This window comes from Poeciliopsis prolifica, unplaced genomic scaffold (assembly GCF_027474105.1).
Source record: "Poeciliopsis prolifica strain line A6 unplaced genomic scaffold, Auburn_PproV2 SCAFFOLD013, whole genome shotgun sequence".
Lineage (NCBI taxonomy): Eukaryota > Metazoa > Chordata > Actinopteri > Cyprinodontiformes > Poeciliidae > Poeciliopsis > Poeciliopsis prolifica.
Window position 1 is genome coordinate 3,236,201 of NW_026562388.1, and position 21,478 is coordinate 3,257,678.

Consider the following 21,478-nt stretch of genomic DNA (forward strand, 5'->3'; position numbering starts at 1 on the left):
TTCGTTTGGACATATAAGGATTATTTTACTCTTTTACTAAAATTTACAGGTAAATATATGATATATCTATGCAAAATGACAATTCAAAGGCTTTTATGAATTAAATTACATTAAAAATGTTTCTAGTGTTTACACATAATATAAGGTGAATTGTTAAACAATGTTAGAATGATTGAAAGGAGAGAAAGTAACATTTGCTTCTCACTGGTGAAAAACCACAAATATTATCTTAAATTATGAAGCAATTTAAAGTTCCATTAATGTTGGATGATTTGTAGATTAAATATAGTTTAAACTGGGATTTTCATGACTTTAAAAGCATAATTTCAGCAGCTAGATGTCTAGTGACAGAGCAGGAGGTTTTTGTACGGCCTCTCAATGAGTTTGTATCACTGTGGTGGACTTTTGGTGGAGGAACCAAACTCATCGTTGACTGTAAGTACCAGAAAGTTTTTCTTTGTAGCAAAATTAAAAGAATTGAATTTTTTAACTTTAATGATTCAATTTCTAGTAAAGTTTGTAAATTTTATTTGATTTAAAAATGTAAATGTGAAAGTTTATAACTGAGCTTCAGAGGTTTGTTTTGCTCCACAGCTGTAAAAAATCTAAAACAAACACCAGTAAAATTATCTTGACAAACAATAAAATCTACAGTTCAAAGTTGTTTTATCAACGCTTTGGACAATGTAAGCTTTAATTTTTCTACCATCAAAACTAACATTTTGCTTCTTTTTGCTGTTTTTTGTCTTTTCTGGGTCATTTGTTCCTGTTAATTAATCATATTTTGATTATTTCTTCATTTTAAACTTTCAACCTGAATTCCTGTCAAACTGAATTGATATTTAGTGAGTGAACTCAGAGCAGCTCTGTGTTCACGGTTCATTTGTTTTCCATGTAGTTTAAAGGAAGTGAAAGAAACAGATGTCGACGTTTGAACCGTTTCCACTTGAATGTTTCGTTTGACCATCAGAAAATCATCTCAGCGATTCGTTATTCTCCTGTGATGAAGATGTGCTGAGTCATGATGAAGAGTGAAGGTGTCTTCAGCAGCCTTGGTTCTCACTGCTGCGTTTTCTCCCCCTCTCTCCTCCAGTGGGTGTGTTGCGGCCCACCCTGACCGTCCTCCCCCCCTCCAAAGAGCAGCAGCAGCAGAGCAGCGTCACACTGGTGTGTCTGGCCAGCGGGGGCTTCCCCTCCACCTGGAGGCTGGGCTGGAAGGTGGGGGCAGCAGCATGTCCTCAGGGGTGTCTAGCAGCCTGGAGGTGCTGGGGGAGACGGCCGCTACAGCTGGAGCAGCACCCTGAGCCTCCCTGCAGACCAGTGGAGGAAGGCGGGCTCAGTGACCTGTGAGGCCAATCAGAGTGGACAGAGTCCTGTCACTGAAACCCTGGAGCCTGACCGCTGCTCAGAGTAGAGCTGCAGCTTCATGGCTGGAAACCATCATGTTGTCGTGTTTTATTCACTATCATTGCTTTTCACCTTTCATTCGTCTTTCTTATGTTCTCTTGTGTGATTTTGAGGAAATGGATTGTTTCAATAAACCTGCAGATTTATGTGAATCACTGTCTTTGTATTTATTGTTGTGTTTCAACGTTCATGTTCTTATCAAATGTCATCTCTTCTTCATTTCTTTAAAGTTTATAACATGTTTTAGAAACCTGCACATGTAAAAACTTGAGATAAAAACTAAAGACTCTTTAGTGTTTGTGAGGCAAAACATCAGAAAACTTATTGAGAATCCATATTTGCAAAACTAATTTAAACATCTGTGATTATAAAATAATCTATAGTTGGTGATTTCAACCTTAGATATTTGATGGTTTTACTTGGTAACTTCTGTGATGTGTTCACTGAACCAGAACTCATCATTTTTCTGCACCTGCAGCCTTCAGTCAGACTGGAGGAGGTTTTTGTACGACTCTAAATCACTGTGTGAACACTGTGACGCCATATACTAAATACACACCCATACAGTAATAATCTCCAGCATCTCCAGCCTGAACTCCACTGATAGTCAGAGTGAACTGAGGCTCTGATCCACTGCTGCTGAAATGACTGGGAGTATCAGATTGACGGCTGCTGATTTGATAAAATAACAGTTTGGGAGGCTGTCCTGGTTTCTGCAGGTACCAACTCAGATCATCATCAATCCTTCACTGGCTGAGCAGCTCATAGAGACCGTCTCCCAACGCCGCTGGCTTCACTGCTGGAGACTGAGTCACAGAGGGATTACCATCTGATCCTGCAGGATGGAAAAGGTAGAAAACATGTGACTGTCTTTCATCTGAGAACAAGTGAAATCAGAAGCTCGTCGTTCTTCACCTTGCAGCTGGAGCAGCAGCGTCATCAACAGAGGACTCAGGAACATCATAGCTGAGAAAAATTGGACCGTCAGACTGCAGAGGAGCTTCTCTGAGTTTCACTTTAAACTGATCCAGGAGCAGCGAAGCACAGCAATCATTCAAAGCAGCAAACAGTCAAACGGACACCTGGTGTGTGAGGAGGTGAAAGGTGAGTCAGACGCAAAATAGAAGAATTCAATATTTATTTATGGATTATCTCAGCACATTTTGTAGTTTTACACTGCAGGAAAAAAATAAATGATGACCATTCTCAACTAAAAGTAAAAGTTTTGGATCGATGACTTTTTGAAAAGGTTTGCAGTTTTACTCAAGTTTGATGATTTAACTGAGATTTAGGTGAGACAGTCTGCTTTTGAGGAAAAGTCACTGGATAAATGTGGTTCAGTTCACTAAGAAATAAAAACAAATGCAACAATCTTGTTTATTAAAAGATTAAAAGATGGACCCAACATGTAAGAAAATGTTTATGGTAATTTTGGATTAAGGAATCATTCAAGGGTCCACTAAAGGCCCCTGAACCTCCCTTTGGACACCCTGACTTACCTTGTTACTAATTGTTTGTGTTTCATGAAACATTTGAATCAATGCTGACGTTGTTTCTTTTACCAGAACATATTTACAAGAAAATAGTTATTTTCCTGGTGAAACCTGAGAGGAAACCAATAAACTGTTCAGATAAATTAAACCTCATTTAGTTTTTAACCTGATACTGAAAACATTAAGGAAATATTTCTAAACGTTTCATTTGATTTATCTTCCAAATTAAAATTATTGTGATCATAAAAAGCTAAAAAAGAACTATATTGTCTTTTCTGAAACAAATTGACTTTTTTTTCATTGTAAGAAATGTTTCATATCAAACAGATATTATTAATTGTAGTTAAAGGTGAAGATTTGCTGCAGAGCTTCAGGCCTTGGTGAGGTTTCATCTGTGTGTTCAGTGGTCTGTATCAGAGTGTGTTGAGTTTCTGCTCTAACAGCTCAGAGTGTCTGCAGTCTGACTGAGGGAGGTTTTTGTACGGACACTCTATGGACACTCATACAGTAATAAACTGCAGCATCTTCAGTCTGAACTCCATTGATGGTCAAAGTGAAGACAGAGCCGCTTCCACTTCCACTAAACCGAGCTGGAGTTCCTGATTGAAGATCATTCACCCAATATATCAGTAGCTTTGGAGGCTGTCCTGGTTTCTGCTGATACCAGTGCATAAAATTGACAGAGCCGATACTGAAAACATCCTGATTTGTTGTACATCTGATAGTGACAGTGGATCCTGGTGTAAATGTCTCCACTGCAGGTTGAGTCACAGTGATCTGAGCTCTGCATCCTGCAGACAAAAACAAATCCTTCATTCATCAGCAGAAGGAAAGGAGAGAAAAGGCAGCAGCACATCATGTTAGAAACGTTGCTGAGTGAATGAACCTGTAAAACAGCAGCAGGTCAGCGTCCAGATGAGGATGGTGATGAGGGTCATGGTGCTTGTTGCTTCTTCTGGCTGGACTGACAGATCTGAGTCCTGCAGTGTTGAAGTCACAGGACTATAAACCTTCTCAGTTCACTGGAGGATCAGCTGATCATGCAAAGCCTCCAGTCTATGGAAATCATTTCTCTGCTCTCAGCACACTCACGAAAGATTTTTATGTAACATATGATACTTTATTAAGTAACAGAAACCAGAATTAAACATCTTAAAGCTGAAGCTGATTTTAATTGATTTTTCACCTCTGGTCTGATTACCAACACTCTGCTCCTCTGTACAGCTCTAAGCACCTGTGTGAAAACTACACCATTGTAGCCCAGATTATGTAATTTCTATTATCTTTACTAATGATAATAGAGATTGGAGTGCTACTGATCAGTTTCTAAAGCACTCTTTAAATGTAAAGCTAGCTTTAAACTCTTAAAGTTTCATCTTCAGATCACTCTGTGCAGGAAAAGACTGTCAGAAGCAGAACTCAGTCAAGCAGTGATGCATTAAAATCATGCAAACTATTTTTTTTTTCAGCACCTGTCCATATGAAACTGAGAGAGTTATAGTTAGTAAAGAAAATATTTCAACTCCCTCAGGAACGAACCAGTTAATCTGGAAACACTTAACTCTGCTTTGTATGCAATTCCCTGAAAGCAGAGTAAGTTTTCAAAACCTGAGTGACGATGCTCTCTGTTGACAGTCTACCTTAAACACTGCTTTTCTTGATATTTTGTTATGGTTAAAGCTAATTTGGTAAGCTAAGAACAGTATCTTGTCCTACAATCTGAATCTCTGATCGAAACTCCTGCAAAACGTTTCAAATTTAGCACATTTAAATTAATCGATCATTTTGACACACCAGTTAAGTGTCCAAGATATTGTATTTTGATCAAAAAAAGCATTTTAAATGAAAGCTATTCAAGACAGCTACTGTTTTTCACTTTTAATGTATTTCGTAAATTTGTTTTTAAAAGAAGTGAAAATGCCCAAGATTCTTATAGTGTCGGCATATATTTGCATGTATTCTGATAAATTTGATATTTGACATAAATGACTTAATGAGAGCTAAAAAAAATGTTTTACAGATCTCCTTAAACCGGACAACTGGTTTCTATCAGTGACCATGAGAAGAGTATCAAGAGTTGAAAGAGAGAGCGAGGGCTGACTAGGAAGGCCTTGATGTGAGATTTAACCCAAAAAATAGTCAATATTGTATCAAAAAATACAACAATGCCTGAAAAATGCTGTGTCATCATAACACATAACTAGTCCTACATTTTATGAAAAATAGTTCTTAAATACCTAAAAAGTTTCTTAGATTTTTATTTTTTTGTTTCAAATCATCCTACAAATCATACCAGACAAAGATAACTTCAGTCAACATAAGGTACAGATTTTTAAATGAATAGTTTTATTTATTTATAAGTATTACAAAAAGTTAATTCACACCCACCTAGGGCTTTGTAAAAATAAAAAGTACATCTAAAGCTAACGTGTAGCAGTTTTCAGGAAATCAAAATTTTCCTGAAAACTGCCAAAAATTTAAGGAATTTTTTTTCCCCACTCCTCACATCGAACTTGCTGGTTGACTTCCTGCTGCGAAACCCAGTGTAGTTGAGCTAAAGGTCAAACTGATGGCAGGATTTAGTAGTTGCACCACAGCTGGAGTTCCACAAAGTTCCACTCGTGTCTCCTTTTGGTTTGTCCTGTGTCAACCTGTGATGGACTGGCTATCTGCCCTGGGCGTACTGCTTCTGCCCCACCACTGGCTCAGATAAGCCCACTGCACAAGAGAGTATGAAGGACTTCCGGAGGTGAGTTTATTTCCATAAATTGGGTTATACTGCCCCCTGCTGATGGATCACAAGGCAATTTCCAAATTATGTTAGACATGTCCCTCAATATCAACCTCGCAAATGTGTTTTCTTAAAAAGAGCAAAGTGATTTGTTTTATGACTTATTTTCGAAAATGTCAAATCCATTTACAGACTAGATTAGTCTGTAAAAAAATAAATAAAAATGGAGCAAATCTGAAAATAAAGTGTCTTCTTGATTATCAAATATACAATGAAGTTAAACGAAATAAAAAAAATTGCAAATCTTATGGAAGAAAACATCCTTGTAATGCTTTAAATAAGTTATTTAATTGGTAGTGCATGACACTGTACTGGAAACAGTAAAAGTGCATCATCTCCAGCAGAATATAAATAATATATTTATTTCACAATAAACTCCTGGCAGCCACGTCTTTGGAAAAACCTGTTGGCTGCATGGTAGATGGGAAACATTGTTATTAAAAATAGGGGAGACCCGGTATGGTTGTAACACTTTTTGCTCCACCACCTTCAACTCACAGAATCTTTGAGATAGAGTTTTCAAACTTTTATACACAATACCCACATTTGTTTACTACAAATGGCACCAATTCAAACCTCTGCAAGAATATCACAGACCTCATGAGTTCATGTCAAATACATGGTGATCTGTTGTTAAAACCTACCCCACTTCCAGAGTGGGGTAGGAACAATGTCTCTCTCTCTCTGTCTCTGTGTGTGTGTGACTGACCATAACTCAAATATACTCTGTGTGTGTGCATGTAGGTACATTATTCTACTAGAACAAACTTCCTTAATATGTATGCTTAATGAACACTACAAACACGTAGGTCTAACAAAACCAATGTCAATGTGTGTGTGTGTTTGTGTCTATGTGTGTGTATCCTTGATCAGAGTCACAGTGGTGACAAATGAATGATGGTAGCCCAGGAGTACATGTTTCGTGGGCCCAGAGACTGCAGTGGGCACATTTTAACCACACTTCCTGTGGGTTTGAGTTGCCAAATGGCTCCATAGAGACAACACAAAAATATTCATCGTCTGAGGTCTCAGAATCCTCAGCATTGGCTTTTAACATTTTCTTGGCAGGCTTTCTCTCCTTCCTCTTTTGATTGCCTTTATTCTTTGCAAAGAAACTCTCCCTTACATTTTTTTCTTCCTCTTCTCTGTTCGTCTTACATCAGTGCTTGTTTCACTGGTGTGTCAGTGAGTATTTCAGATTTCCTTTTCTTCCTGATTCTGCCAGTTGTTTTCCTTGGACCTGCTTTTGGAAATGGCTGCATAGCCAAAGGATTGAATGCCTGACCAGGAGATGTTGCAGGGTATAATACGCACTTAATTTTATTAATATCAGATCTAATATTTTGAGAATTTACTTACTGATCGTGTCTCGATTAGTTCATCGTCTACCTATCGTGTCTGATCGTATTTCGATTGGTCTCGTCTGACTCGGGGTAGTGGAACGCGTTACTTCTGTTCCTCCATTACAACACTGGAAGTGAAAGAAGTAACGTCGTGTCCTTGTCTGTGTTCACCATTCCCGTGTCTGTGTTCACCATTCTCTTATACAGGGTCAACATTTTGGAGGCACCGCTGGGATGGTTTAGCACGAGGATTATTCCCAAGATTCCTGTGGAACCCTCCTGCTGATCATCCCAAAACAACCCAAATCTGCAGAAAACAACGTGGAGGTCTTCAGCCAGCAGTTGATAATTTGTATCCTGAAGTGTGCACACTAGGGATCAACACCAATCAATTGGAAGCTGTTGGGCCTCATTCTGTTGCTTCTGACATCCCGGAATATAAAATATAGTCCCTGTATAAGGGAATGGTGAACACAGACACGAGAATGGTGAACACAGACACGGTACTTCTTTCACTTCCAGTGTTGTAATGTATTTTCAAGAACAGTTTCAAACATTACATAACCGCATACTGAGTGCTGAACATTGTACAGAAACATTATGGTTATCGCCATACAGTAATAAGAAATGTAGCACCGGCCACTGCTAGCCAGAAAGCTAATGCGAGTATAACGCTTAATAAAACTCAAACTACTGCAAAGAACTCAAAGACTCCCTGCTCATTCGGCAAACAGAATAAACATATACATACAGATCTGAACCTTATAAGTTGTAATTTTACCTGTATAAGGGAATGGTGAACACAGACATGGACACAACGTTACTTCTTTCACTTCCAGTGTTGTAATGGCAATCCCTAGGTGAGTTGGTGGAGACTGCAGCTGGAAAGCTCCAGATGTCAGTGATGTACCTGGGTCGGGACGGTCAGTGACTTGTGGAGGTGCATAGTCACACTCCTCAAAAATGACAAGATTGAAGGGCCAAATACTTGCGGCGTTCACCATTTTCTTAAATGGGCTGTAGACACTGCGATCCAGTGGCTGAAGTTTATGGCTACAGTGGACGGGGAGGTAAGTAGCACTATTCCCTTTTCTTTGCAGAAATCAATAGCTTTAACAGATAAATAAGAACAGTGATTATCCATCAAAGGTAAAACATTATTCTCTGGGCTGACCTTTGTATGTTTTGCAAAATGAGCAAGGAATAAGAGGAAGTCTTCCTCTTGCATCCATCCTGAGGCATTACCACTTCCTGCACTCCCTGTCGGCCCACTCTGAATGAAGAGTTTCTTGTAACGTTTACGGGGGAATAAAAAGAAGGGAGGAATTGCATTTCCCAGCGCTTGGCATGCTATTGACACGAGCACACCTCTATCACCTGATGTCATCGCACCCACCTGCTTGACACCATGACGAGCAACAACACAGTCTGGTGAATGGACTGCTGTTACACCAGTTTCATCTACATTCCATATATCGCTCCCGTCGAAGTTGTATCTCTCGATGACCTGTCCAAGGGTGTTGAAGAAACGTTCCACATTTTGGCGGTTAAAACTTGTGGCCCGTGAAAGGCTGGTTGCCTCAGGACTCCTTATTGACAAGGTGGGGTTCCTCTTCATAAATAATGTGAACCAGTCAGGCCCTGCCATCTGCTTCTCATCCCATGTTTGTGGGTGTTTGATGTTATATGTTACGGCCAGTTGATATGCAAACTTTCTGACCTAAAAGAAAGAGGAATAGAATATCAGAGTACATAGAGTACATAGACGCAAAACGTTTTTCAATTTGCCTAGCACCTACACTGGTATTCAATTCTTCGCTTGTCTCCAGGGACTAACCTGTCATATGCTTACCTCACGTGGAGTCAGTCTATAATACAGGTCTGCTGCCTGAGTCAAATAGTCAGCCAATTTCTCCTGCACCTCAGAGAAGACTTTGTTGCTGCTCCAATAACCTACACTGGGAAGATCACTGGACCCCTGTTCTCTCAGCTTCCACAGTGATTTGCAGTATCTGCTCAGTGTTACATGGCAGATCCCATGCGCCTTCGCAACTGATCTGACTGACTTGTTCTTCTTTGTGACCTCATCAGATGCCTTTTTTTAAAACATCTGCAGGCACACCTCTATCAGTCTTCCGTATCCAATGTCTAGGCATTCTGTAAAATTCATAAAATCAAAAATGTTCTTAGTTGTATGTAAGGGGATGGTTGTAACACTTTTTAAAGATGTGTTACAAGCCACCCCAACCCCGTCAGCCATGTATAGCTAGCTGTAGTAGCATAGCGGTTTGAAATTAGCACGGGAAAATACAGCATATTTTGCCTTTCATTTAATGTAAGTCACATGGTTTTATCTGCAACATTATAAGTACTAAACAAAAAATAGTCATGATAAAAAAATTTACTTTCTTACCTCAAAATCCGTTTTTCCTCCTGAGTATCTTCACGTGCCTTTGGGGGAGGAAGCGGGAAAACACTGAAATGATCATGTGACTCCTATCTTATCTCTGATTGGTGGAACTGGTGGCGTTACAACTCTCCCCATGTTACAACCATACCGTCTCCCTTATATCAAGTTTTCTTGGTGTTTTGAAAATTAGTCTGTCTCTGGTGAGGGCCAGTAAAACTGAAAATAAGGTTCTCTGAGCAATCCTAACTAGCAATCTGCTCTTTGTGTGTATGTTTGTGTTTCCTTCCCTTGTTTTCTAGAGTAAAGTTGGCATCATATTGCGGGGCTTATTTTTTGTGGACTCCAGCTTCCAGTTTTTCCATTGTCTTGTTTACATTCTCTTGAAGGTCTTTCAGCATCCCCAAGCATCTTGAACTGTGGGATCCCCCTCTGAGGCTGCGACAGAACACTTGTCCCACAGTTCAAGATGAAATTACTTTTCTACTGAAAAGTAATTTTCAGTAGAAAAATCACATTTTTCATTAGTTTACCCAACTGTTCAGTGGTATGTCAAGAAAATGTTTTTATTTTAAAAGTTAGCATAATGATCAAACCATTAAAAACAAAAGCATGTCCCAGATAAATTCCCATGGTGATAAAAACTGGTTAAAAGCACAAATATATATAGCCTATATATAAAATAAAATAAGAAAAATTCCCTTCTCACCCACCGCGGGTGGTTCTTATCCTCTGAGCTCGGGTCCTCTACCAGAGGACCCGAGCTCAGCTCACCCATATATATATATATATATATATATATATATATATATATATATTATATATATATATATATATATATTTACATATATATATATATATATATATATATATATATATATATATATATATATATATATATATATATATGCTTAAAGGGAATAAAATATAGATATGTAACTCTAAAACCAGGACAAAGTATATTTTTTTAAAAATCCAACAATTATACAAATATACAAAATAAGTTATTTTTTTGTGCCAAAAAAATACTATTTGATTTTCCACTTCTCTGATTTACCTTCACTTCCTGCTCTGTTATTTGAATAAGCCCTGAATTCTCAGTTCAGAACAGTTCAGCATTCACAATACATTCACTAATAATGTACAAAAAAACACTTTTCACAAAAACGCTGAAATGTTTGCTGCCCCCTGAGACAATGGTGCCCTGGGCAGTGAGCCAGTCAAATTACGCATGTCAAAAACAACTAACTTTGCAGATAAATGTTGAGTTTTGTTAAATCTATTTATGGTTTTCAGCCTTAATGTTATGTTTTAGACAATGAGTTTCTATCTAACCTACCTTAGACTGTTTGCTTTATTAAATAATTCATCACATCTGCGAGATGGGGCCTACGGCATCCCGCAGGGCTCATTACCTGCCTTCGGAGCCAGCAGATGCACACAAAAAAAAACCGTTGGATTTCATCAACTGGTGAACGTTAGTCGGAGCTGCGTTCTGATTGGTCAGCGGGCCGATTTCAAACTCCGCCTCCTCTGCGTCCTCGCAACTCCCTGAGGAGCCAGCGGGCGGTTTGGCGTTTTTCCTGCCACTTTCCGAGCAAGTTAACATTCAAAGGTCAGTAAAAAAAAAAAAAAAAAACCCCAAAAAACTAAACAAAACACTTTCTTTTCTCGTTTTCGGAAGTGTCAAGCAATCGGCCCTGGTGACATTTGCTCTGTTTGCTGCGCACAGGCTCGAGGGAAGGCAAAAATGTCTCAGCTGAAAGATCGCTTCGTGTCGCTGCTCCACGAGAAAAACTTTGTCACGGACCAGTTGGCGGTGCTGGAGCGCATAACCGGAGCGAAGAGGGAACATATCACCTTGGGTACGTTTTCCTCCTGAAGAGAACTGACGTCCGAGCTTTACCGACGCCTTTTGACACACCCGAGACGTAAACGAGTTTGCTTTTCGGGCAGCGCTGCCCGAAAAGGCCACTGGTATCTAATTCGGCTGATAATTCGCCGCTCCACCTGCAGTGACTAACTTGCTTTACTGCCCCTCTCGGTCTTTTATTCCAAAGTTCAGTCTTTCAATCATACTGTGTAATTATGCTTCTAAAACCTTTCAATCTAAATGTTGCTTTTTAAACTGCTGGCAACATCCCTAATGCACCAACAGCTGGCCGCAGGGGTATTTTTATCCGTCCTAAAATACCAACTGCAGGGCAGAAATGGAAGGGGATATCCTGGGACGGCATTCTCCTCCACCCATTAGCTTTCTGGGAGTTGTGTTTTGACAAGACCTCCATTAAATCAATATGCACAGCCAGAAGTCAATATGTGATGCCGACCAGACGCCGTTCTTTGTCTGCAGCTGCAGGAAACGTGCCAACCAGCGTGACCTACATTCAGAGCCACCGTTTTTATTCAAATGTTATCACATGAGGTTGGAGTTCACACACACACACACACAAAATAAAAGTGCACAGGTCTGCATTCAAATCAACAGGTTTGAAGTTCCAGCTGATTTTGAATGGTGGAGTTTGCATTATATCCTACAGGGGTCTAAAGCATGTTGGCAAATTTTTGTCTTGTAGTTTCACAAACTGGAGCAACGCCCCTTCTAGGATAGTAAAATTACTTAAAAGGCCACACATGTACAGAAAATAGTTTCCTAATTACCTCACCTGGGCACACAAATGTATTTTTGCCATCTTAAGAACTCTGTCTGTATTGGTGTGCTCACCACATGGCATGCGTGCGCGTGTAACCACAAAGGAACAGGAAGCGAGAGCCAAACCACACGCCAACTGCATCGCTTTATTGGTTATCGGAACTGCTTTTTGTTGCCTAATAGCAAAGAGCCAAGTCATATGCTGTTCAGAACCAGATATTTGTTTTATTTTTGGGTTAAATATGTGTAGACCAAGCTTTACAGTAAAAGTAAAAAGTTTCTCATTATGCCTAATCTAAAGCACTCCTGCATCATCGGAATTAAAATGTTCATTTAATCTGTCATTTTATCTGTCACTTTTAAGTTGTGAACATCCTTTTTAAGGATTGACAGAGTTAAAATGGATGAAATGGACCTGGATGAGGCCTGATGATAGCAGGCTGTCAGCTGCATTTTGTATTGCTTCCTTTTCACAGGCTGCTCTGGGGCAGCGAATGCTTTCCTATTAAGTAAATGTCTGTAAAAGCTTATAAGATCATCAATTACTGCTGCCAGACGAGGGATGGTAAACTCTTATCTAAAGAAAACCATCGTGATAAACGTGCCGTTAATATTTAAACGCTGCACTTAGGGCAAGCTTTCCCCACATATTCAAAATGACGTTGGATGACTGTTGCGAAAGTTCAGGAAACCTAACTCGCTTATAAAACAATCATCATTGTACTCCCAGCTTGCCACTAACCTTTGTTTAGAAAAGGATAGAATACAGCTGAGTGGCACTGTGTTTCATCCTGCTCCTCATTAGCTTCCCTGTTGCGCTGTGAGATCTTTCACTTGATACTGGGAACACTTTGGACTTATAACATGGACACTGATAAAGACTGATGTCTTTAGCTTCTGTCCTGCTATAGTATTTTCCCTTTTATCATGTCCAATCAGAAGAAAGGGATATTAGAAAGCAGTGAAGCATTGCTTCTTGCCTGTCATGTCAGTAATTAGAAGTGTGAAGATTAATGTACTGGTAGTCTTCTCTACTGTGTCTGCAACCAAATGTTTGACAGTTGGTACCCTTTGTTTTTCAACTTCATGTTTTCATAGCTTGTTTTAAACCGTCCTTTTGGGGGGTAGGCCTTTTTTTTTTTTTAGCTGAGCTATAAATTTGGCTGTCATTTAAGATCTTAATCTAAATTTAGGGTTTATGAAAGATGTACCCAATGTGTGTGCCCAATATCTGATCTACAAGTTTTTGTAAATATTTGCGCACTTAACAAATTTGAGCAATTTCCTAATTCTGAGATCCACAATCGAGACTGTTCAAAATATGTCTTGATGCCATCATTTCCGGATTATTGGACACACCTGAATGTAAGCAAATTGTAAGCGTAAGCCACACCCACTAACTTCGGAAAGAAAAATACAGCACCATTTTTAACATCAGTGTGCATCATCTAAAGCAAGAGTGTTTCTCGGAGTCCCACTAATAACTTAGTTGTTTTGTTCAGATACGCTTGTGCCCTGAGAATGCTTAACTCGATCATTTCTGAAAGGTTGCCATTCTTGCCAAGTCCAGGACTTTCCATTCCAGACAAAGTTAGAAAAGTCAGAGCAATAAAATGGAGCGATCTTGCTTGACTGCAGATGCATTCCTTCCTGGTATCTGCTAAAAACAGCTCAGAGTAAAACTTTGCCAGTTTGATGAAATGCGTCAAAGCTGGCACAAATTACTTTTTGTTCTAGTCAGACGTCTCATTGCTGAAGCAGTGAGGTACTGCCTGACCAAAAAAATACGAAAAGGCAAAAAGAAAAACGTCCAAAAAAAATTACCCCTGATGTCCTTGTGAGGAAAATGTTTAAAATGGATGGACATGGCATTTGCTGTGAATCGATGCCGTATGAATAAACTTGATCAAATCCAGCTGAATTCCACTGTGCAAATGTTTCTGCTTTTTCCTCATTAACAACAAAAAAAAAAACTCCAGCTGTTTTTGTTTCACTCATCAAATGTGTTTGGTTCCTGCAGACAGGAGTTCTAACTTTCCACCCTTTGTTTTGGGTTTCGCCTTCATCACAAAGAGATGTTCATCCTGGCATTTGTGTAGCTATTTGTTTATGAACTGCAACAAACAAATGAGATGTAAAGAGCAGCCAATTGGATCAGAGGCATTTATAACTAGGAGGTGTAATGTTGCGTATATGTTTGGTTGTTTTTTTATAGACCAGTGAGTTTTAGTTCTAGATTAAGTTAGAAGTATCAAAATAAAAGCATTGTTTTAAATCATAACAATCGCAAACATAAAATGAGGCGCCATTTGAGAAAACAGTTATGTCGGAGGTTTTTATGTATGATTGTACTTTTAATGACAGTTTTAGCTCAACGTTTCTATTTAGACATAAGGTTGAGGTTTGAATACGTCCCTGTTGTATGAGCCTATTGTAAGATGTTTAATTTTACATGCCTCATTGTAGAGAGTCCAATGAGGCATGTCCAAAAGAACACAGCATTTTCTGCTAAAATGAATTGCTGATAAAAATTTAAACCATAACTTTTAGAAGTCGACTGCCGTGAAATTTTCTTCGAACATGGATAGCTTCCGTTTTGTAAGCAGAGTTGGATATTGGTGAGTTTTGAAATGAGCGTAGACATTTTTGTTTGTGTTTCGGCTTTAGCTCGGTCCTTGTCACTGTGGGTCTCCCGTCTCGTGGTGATACTTTTGACAGTGTTTGTATTATAACTGGATTTCCTCTCCTCCTCTCCCACACCCCGCCCTACTCACCCACACCCCGCCCTATGCTCTCGTCTTTCTCGTTTAGCAGTTGCTTTCGGTTTCATCGTGGTCTACCTGCTGTTTGGACACGGAGCCTCGCTGCTCTGCAACCTGGTTGGATTCATCTACCCAGCATATTTCTCGTATGTATATCGTCAGAGCAGCGCACCACAAGCTTTTACAGATTCTTCTATTCATAAATAAAGTCCGTCCAAATTTTTTGCCTGTCCTACTATTTGGTTGTAAAACGGACCTTTCCTGTTTGACTCGCATTATATCTGCGCACAGGGTTTATATCTGAAAGAACTAAGAAATGCATGACTTATTGACTTTTTAATTCCATTTTCATCAATTCATGCTTTGTATGCCAATAAAATATTCAGCCTGTTTTGTCGAGTTTCGCTATAGTAGACTCCCACACCTGGGACACATGATAGTACTCAAAGTCCCAAAGGTCAAAGTGTTAGAAGCATCAAAATGACTGGAAATGTAAGAATAAATTCAGCTCCCAACAAAACTATAGCATTTCCTGACAATAGACCAGCTGGGTTTACAGCTCAAAGTTACTTTAAAAATATTCTTCTTTTCTTTTCATTTGCAATACTTCACTCAGTTTTTCACCATATAAATCTAATGGGTTTGTATAGACGGTGCCACACACTGGGTTAGGAGCATCTCTTTCTTTTCCTCCTGTTTTCTCAGCATCAAGGCCATTGAAAGCCCCAACAAGGACGACGACACCCAGTGGCTCACCTACTGGGTTGTTTATGGCCTTTTCAGCATCGTTGAGGCCTTCTCTGACATCTTCCTCTCCTGGTTCCCCTTTTACTATGCTGTGAAAGTAAGTTGATGCATGTCATGTCTCCCACATAAAACGCACACATGGGTTTGAGCTGCACTCTGAGGTCACAACCTTCGTTCTATTAGAAAGTGTGAAGCATTAGCATTATTTTTGAGCCCTTGTTGTTGGGGAAAAACGTCTAATTTCTGGAATCAGTAAAGGGAGAGATGCTGTATTCTGAAACAGACTATCAATATAATATAATATCAATAAGGTTTATTAAATTGCCTTATTGATAGTCTGTTTCAGAATACAGCATCTCTCCCTTTACTGATTCCAGAAATTTGGGCTTATATTCCATTTTTACAGTACAGACTAATGCTTTACTTTCAGCTCTTGAGCTCATTGAAATGATTATTTTGCAGAACTCCTTTTGATTTCCACAGATTAAAGGTAAATCCTTCTTGTTCTAGAATTTTAAGACTGCTAATCCCATATCGCATCATATGATGACACCGTTACCAACTAGATGAAAAGACTCTTTTAATTTAAGATCATAAGTGATTCCAGGCTAATGTGGTTGTCATTGAGTCACAGTCTTGTCATTTTAACCGTATGAATCTCTCAGTGAAGCACATTCTGCTTTTTCTGGTTGACAACACAAGGCAGCTGTACTTTATGATGGTTTTGAATACGCCACAAATTTCAAACATTTTTATTAGTTTATTTTAGTATTTGTATGATTGAAATATTCTGATTTCAATAGTCTATCTTATTTTTAAATGGACTCTAATTTATCAATTCCTTGAAATACGTAAAGAATTGATGCTTATCTACCTTCATCTCAGAGAGAACAGCTTCAAAACTTTAGTAGAAACGTTCAGTAACTTCCTGAATATACAAGTCTGAAAGTCTGCTGCTGATGTTGGTGGAGAAGACACAAAGCACAAAGTTTGCAAATACTGCCCTCTTGTGGATAATTTGTATAAAGCACTTTTAGGAACTAAATCTGTTGTGGGGGAGGAAAAAAAAAGCAGACAGAGGAAAGGCTACAGTTTAACTGAGATCTGTTTTGCTGTCTCCACAGTGTACGTTCCTGGTCTGGTGTATGTCTCCGGTGACGTGGAACGGCTCCGACATGTTGTACTCGCGGGTGATCCGGCCTTACTTCCTGCAACACCAGAGCACCATGGACAACATTGTCACTGATCTAACATCCAAGGCCAAGGACCTCAAGGACACCGTGACAAAGGAGGGTGAGTTACTAATCGCGCTCACGTCACAATAAATTATAATGTCATCAAAGGTGATTTATTTTAATAGTTTTTATATAGAGCTTTACACTGTGGGTGTGTGTGTTAAGACTGTTATAGATAAACAGAACCCATATTTCAGTTTCTCAGAAAATTATATGAAGACCAATATAAAAGACATTTGGCACTTTCCGGGAAACATTCATTGATGGCAGAGTGAACCACAGGAAGAAGCTTCCTGTTCAGAGTACTGTATCCAAGCATACTAATAGAAACTTGAGTGGAAGGAAAATGGTTTAAAGCAGGAGTGATAACCACAGTTTAAGACTGAAGAAAAGCCTGTCTGAGAGTTTTTGGGAGATTGTTGAAGTCTGAACTTTGGCTGAGGAGGGAAAAAAAAGGACAGGACCGTTTCTCAGATGTCCAAAGTCCTCTTTTCAAGCTAAAGAAAAATGTACATTGTATTTGGAAACCAGTCTACCAGTTTCTGGAGGAACAATGGAGAGGCTCAAAATCCAAGTGGCTCGAGATCCATTGTGAAGTTTCTACAGTCAGTGACGATCTGAGGAGCCGCGGTGGTCCGCTGTGTCTTTATCAAGTCCAACAGCAACGCAGCCATCTTGTGGGAACTTTTTAGAGCTTCATGCCTCGCCCTGCTGACCCCTTTTATGATGCGGATTTCATTTTTCTGCAGAACTTGGCACCTGGTCCATCAGCCATAAAGACCCATACCTGGTTTAATGACCATGGTGTCACTGCTTGATTGGCCAGCAAACGTGCCTTGCCTGACCCGAACCCCAAAGAGAAAAGGAAAATGGAGGGACCAGAGGCAGAAATGTGGACGACCTAAAAGTTGCTGTTACACCGAGTTGGGCTTCCTTAACTCCGCAGAGGAATATCACCTCCATGCTGCTCTGCATTAATGCAGTAGATCACTCAAAAGGGAACAGACCTAACACTATATATATATTGCACAGCAGGGCCGCGTATAGGAGGTAAAAGTTAAGATGATTCCAAAGGCCTGCCACAAAATTGTTTTATTTATATACAGAAATAGGAAAAAATGGGTTTCCTGTCGGTAACAAATTAATTCTATTGTGCTTTTTTTAAAATAGTTTTTAGTTGTAAACATTAAATGTTTCCACTCCCAGACCAAAAAGCATACATTCATATTTGCACCGACCACCCCCCTGGATCTGCATGAAATGGTCCATTCCTGCTTAGCACAAGATGGTGATGGTGTTCAGCAGCAGTCAGTGGAAGACCTGAATTACATTTTTTTTGTCACAGGGCCCAAGACTCCTGGCAGTGCCCCAGTAGCACTTTATATATATTTTTATATTGGTCTTATGTAAAGTTCTGAATTTCTTTGTTTTTTATATGCAAGATGTAATCCATAATAATGAAAATGAAGAAAAATAAACTATTTGAAAAAAAACATCTGACTTTTTTTTTATATTGAATAAAATAATTTTAATGAAATGTTAACTTATTTACATGCATGCTATTCTATATATACATTAAGCTCTAACGCGATGCAGTAGACTGTAATATTTTGCAATTTTTCTTATTCATTCTTTTTCTTCTAGCTGTCCACCAAGTTCTCGGCCGTGAAAAGGATGACTGAGAAGCACAGAGGATAACCGCGTGTGTGTGTGTTTGTGTGTGTGTGTGAACGTCACCTTGTTCCGTGGTCCTCTTGTGGAGATGGATGACTAACCGCCCTGCTCTTCGTGGAGTCTGTACCTTTCCTTCTGTGAAAACAAATAAAATACTGCGCATCAACATCAGTTTACTGCTTTCGGTACGTTGAAGACAGTCAATGAAGCTGTGACCTTTTTTGTGATTTGTGATGAAGACGACTGGGAGAAGCGTTTTATTGAAGAATCATTTGTTTACTTGTGGGTAGCTGTGATTGTAATCATTTTTTGGGGCAGATGACTAATAAATTACATTCAAGCTTTGAATTAAAATAGATCTAGCTCTACATTTGTATTGAGGTTTGATTGGGAAATGAATCCAGAGGTAAATCAACAGTGTCTTATGAACTTTTGATGATCTTCTCTGCTTGTTGGTTCATGTGAAGGGACATTGCCCTAAAATATATTTATAGACCGCCTTCTGGTGCGTTGATAATCATGTCATCTGTCTCCTTTCTCTCTTTCGTGTGCCAGAGTGATCTCAGTTTGAGGTATTGGGAACGTTCCCAAGCTTTGACATTAACTGGAAACCTTCTGTCTTTTAAAATGTCTTAATTTATTTTCTCACGATGATTTAAAGAAATAAAACTGGAACACCGATGAGCTGAATCTCTGTCTGTGTGTGGTTTTTACTTTCGCACTCGGTCTGCCTCGTTCTATGTCTGTACCACACTGAGTGTAATTTGGACATAATAAAATCCCATTTCACAAAGTTCATGCTCCGCTGCTTTCCTGCAATCGTCTTTCTTTTCGAAGCAGCAGTGTGTGTGGGGTATTCCACTCACCCCGTCAGTGTTTTTCCCTCATGTTGCTGTGAGGAATCTAGTGTTCTATCATTCAGTCCACCTAACTACCCATGCATTCATTTCTGCTTTTCTCTGCATTCATGGCTGAGGGGCCTCAAAAGAAAGACGGTTTGTGTTTGTGCGCTGGGTGTAATATGTTGAGAAATGGTGGACGGTCGGTCGGCCCCAGAGGGAATGGGGGGCACTCATCTGGAAGTTGTTTCTGCGAGGATGTCTTTGTGTTTGGTGCGTATGCTTTCAGTCCCGTAATTGATTTGGTGGAGGGGGAAAAAAATACCCAGATTACTTGGTAATCTGTATGACACTTACTGGAAAACAAGGACTTAAATATTTTCCAGTTTTTGCAGAAACGTTGAGACTGAATAACATTTTGTACTTCCAGAAACCAAGGACTTTGATCTATTTATGCATTCATTCTTCCGTTTCCAGCTGTCAGTCTGGCCATCCATTTGTCTGTCGATACAGGGGCCTGTCAGTCCAGCCTTCTTTTCGGTTGTTTTTGCAGGTTCCACATTTATAGCCAGACTACTCTAGGTATAGCTGCAGCAATGTTATTAAACTTTCTATTTATGTCAAAATATGACCAAACACGACTGAGAATCAACATTTCTATACAAATGCAGTTGGGGACCTGCCTAAAGATTGAAATGTTTAACTTAAAATGCTTTTTTTTCCCTCTCCATAAATTTCCAACTGATAGATCCTAATGCACATGTTGATCCTCTAACCGTGCACAGAAGTAGATATCTGTTAGTAGAAAATGACCAATAAAGAACAAACTTTCTGACTTAAGAGATTTCTTCCACTTTAAGGCGTCTGAAAAGCTGTGAAGCAAAAAAAAAAAAAAAAACTCCTGAAAGTCATCTGGCTTCACAGAAGACCTAAAATCATTCAATTAAGTGGGGAAAACGGGAAAACAGTTCACACTCCGGGGAGTTCCCCTTCTGGCCGACAGAGGGAGACAAACTCAATGCGGAGTCGACGCAGAGCCGGTGAGTCACACGGGAAGGCTGTTCCGTCCGCGCCGCACAACAAGAGAACCCGGACCGGGGAGGTGGAGGGGGGGCAGATCCGCGGCCTTGTTTCAGCACCAGAGAGAAAGATGAGGAACATTGAAATCTGTCTGACGGCAGGAGGGAGATTCTGGACGCGCCGTGCAGGGCAAAGGCTTTGGGTTCTGGATGCGTTTGGGTGTCGTCACTCAGCCGTCAGCTCACTTCCTGGTACATCGCGTCTGGATCCGTCATCACTTCATTAATTCTTTCCACTGCGTGTTTTCTCGCCTGATTAATATGTACAATGTGCTGCATTCACGGAGTCCCTGCGATGAATGTCTCTGTCCATGGTGCTGATCTGCTTTCATTGGCAGTTTGGCGGATATATTTAATCAAATCTATTTTTTTTTTAAATTTCTTTTCATTCAGTTCTAATCACATTTGGATACAATAAACACTTCCTTCCACCACTTGATCTAAGTCTCTAAAATTTCTTACACCACAGAAACTTTCTTGAGAGCTTTTTCAAGACACAACATTGAGTTTGAACAAGATGCGTTTAATCAAAATCCACACCAGCTGTCCAGCACAATCTCCTAAGTTATACAGTGTTTACAGGAACAACTGGACCAGCATCACCAACCAACAGCATCACTGTTTCAGAAAGAAACGACATGTAGGTGAGCAACAGGACGGTGCTGCAGTGTGTTCCTTCCAATATTGCACTTTGAAAAGATCATTTTTAGATCTAATCCATTCCCAACTGATTGAAAAAAACAAAAAGAAAAGAAACAGCCAAAATGACAGACTCTGTGCTGTGACAGAGGTTGAGGTTTCATCCTGTCAGCATGGCATCAAACTTAAAGACACGTAGCTGTTCTCAGGAACATTAATGCAACTGAATACGTAATTAGAATTTAAACTTACACAGTAAATGTCTGGGATTTTAAAGAAAAACACAAACAACATAATATACTTTTCAAATGAAAGATAATTATGATTAAATGTCCTTGGATTTGTTTGTTTTTTAAGTGTTGCTTGGCTTATAATTTTGACATTTTTTTTCACTTGTTTTCTTTTTTCA

General features: G+C 39.5%; 1 protein-coding gene and 1 pseudogene across 2 annotated transcripts; both read left to right on the forward strand.

Annotated features, from left to right (window-relative positions):
- LOC129365565 (Ig kappa chain V-III region MOPC 63-like) overlaps positions 1–1,542 on the forward strand; it is a 43,411-nt pseudogene extending 41,869 nt beyond the window's left edge.
- Positions 1,543–10,946: 9,404 nt separating this feature from the next.
- Positions 10,947–19,202, forward strand: LOC129365566 (receptor expression-enhancing protein 5-like). Of its 2 annotated transcripts, none has more exons than XM_055038840.1 (6): positions 10,947–11,056; positions 11,174–11,306; positions 14,906–15,002; positions 15,562–15,700; positions 16,728–16,896; positions 18,483–19,202. In XM_055038840.1, the coding sequence occupies exons 2-6, from the start codon at positions 11,192–11,194 to the stop codon at positions 18,518–18,520; spliced, it is 558 nt and encodes a 185-aa protein (XP_054894815.1). In that variant the 5' UTR covers positions 10,947–11,056; positions 11,174–11,191; the 3' UTR covers positions 18,521–19,202. The 2 variants fall into 2 exon arrangements, with proteins under 2 accessions (XP_054894815.1, XP_054894816.1); XM_055038841.1 differs by having other exon boundaries at positions 14,909–15,002.
- Positions 19,203–21,478: the final 2,276 nt, after the last annotated feature.

Bases quoted from the DNA above. Each gene is read 5' to 3' on its own strand.
- LOC129365566 (XM_055038840.1), top strand. From the start codon at position 11,192: ATGTCTCAGCTGAAAGATCGCTTCGTGTCGCTGCTCCACGAGAAAAAC. The intron at 15,701-16,727 runs GTAAGTTGATGC...CTGTCTCCACAG, and splicing joins CCTTTTACTATGCTGTGAAA to TGTACGTTCCTGGTCTGGTG. The intron at 16,897-18,482 runs GTGAGTTACTAA...TTTTTCTTCTAG, and splicing joins GGACACCGTGACAAAGGAGG to CTGTCCACCAAGTTCTCGGC.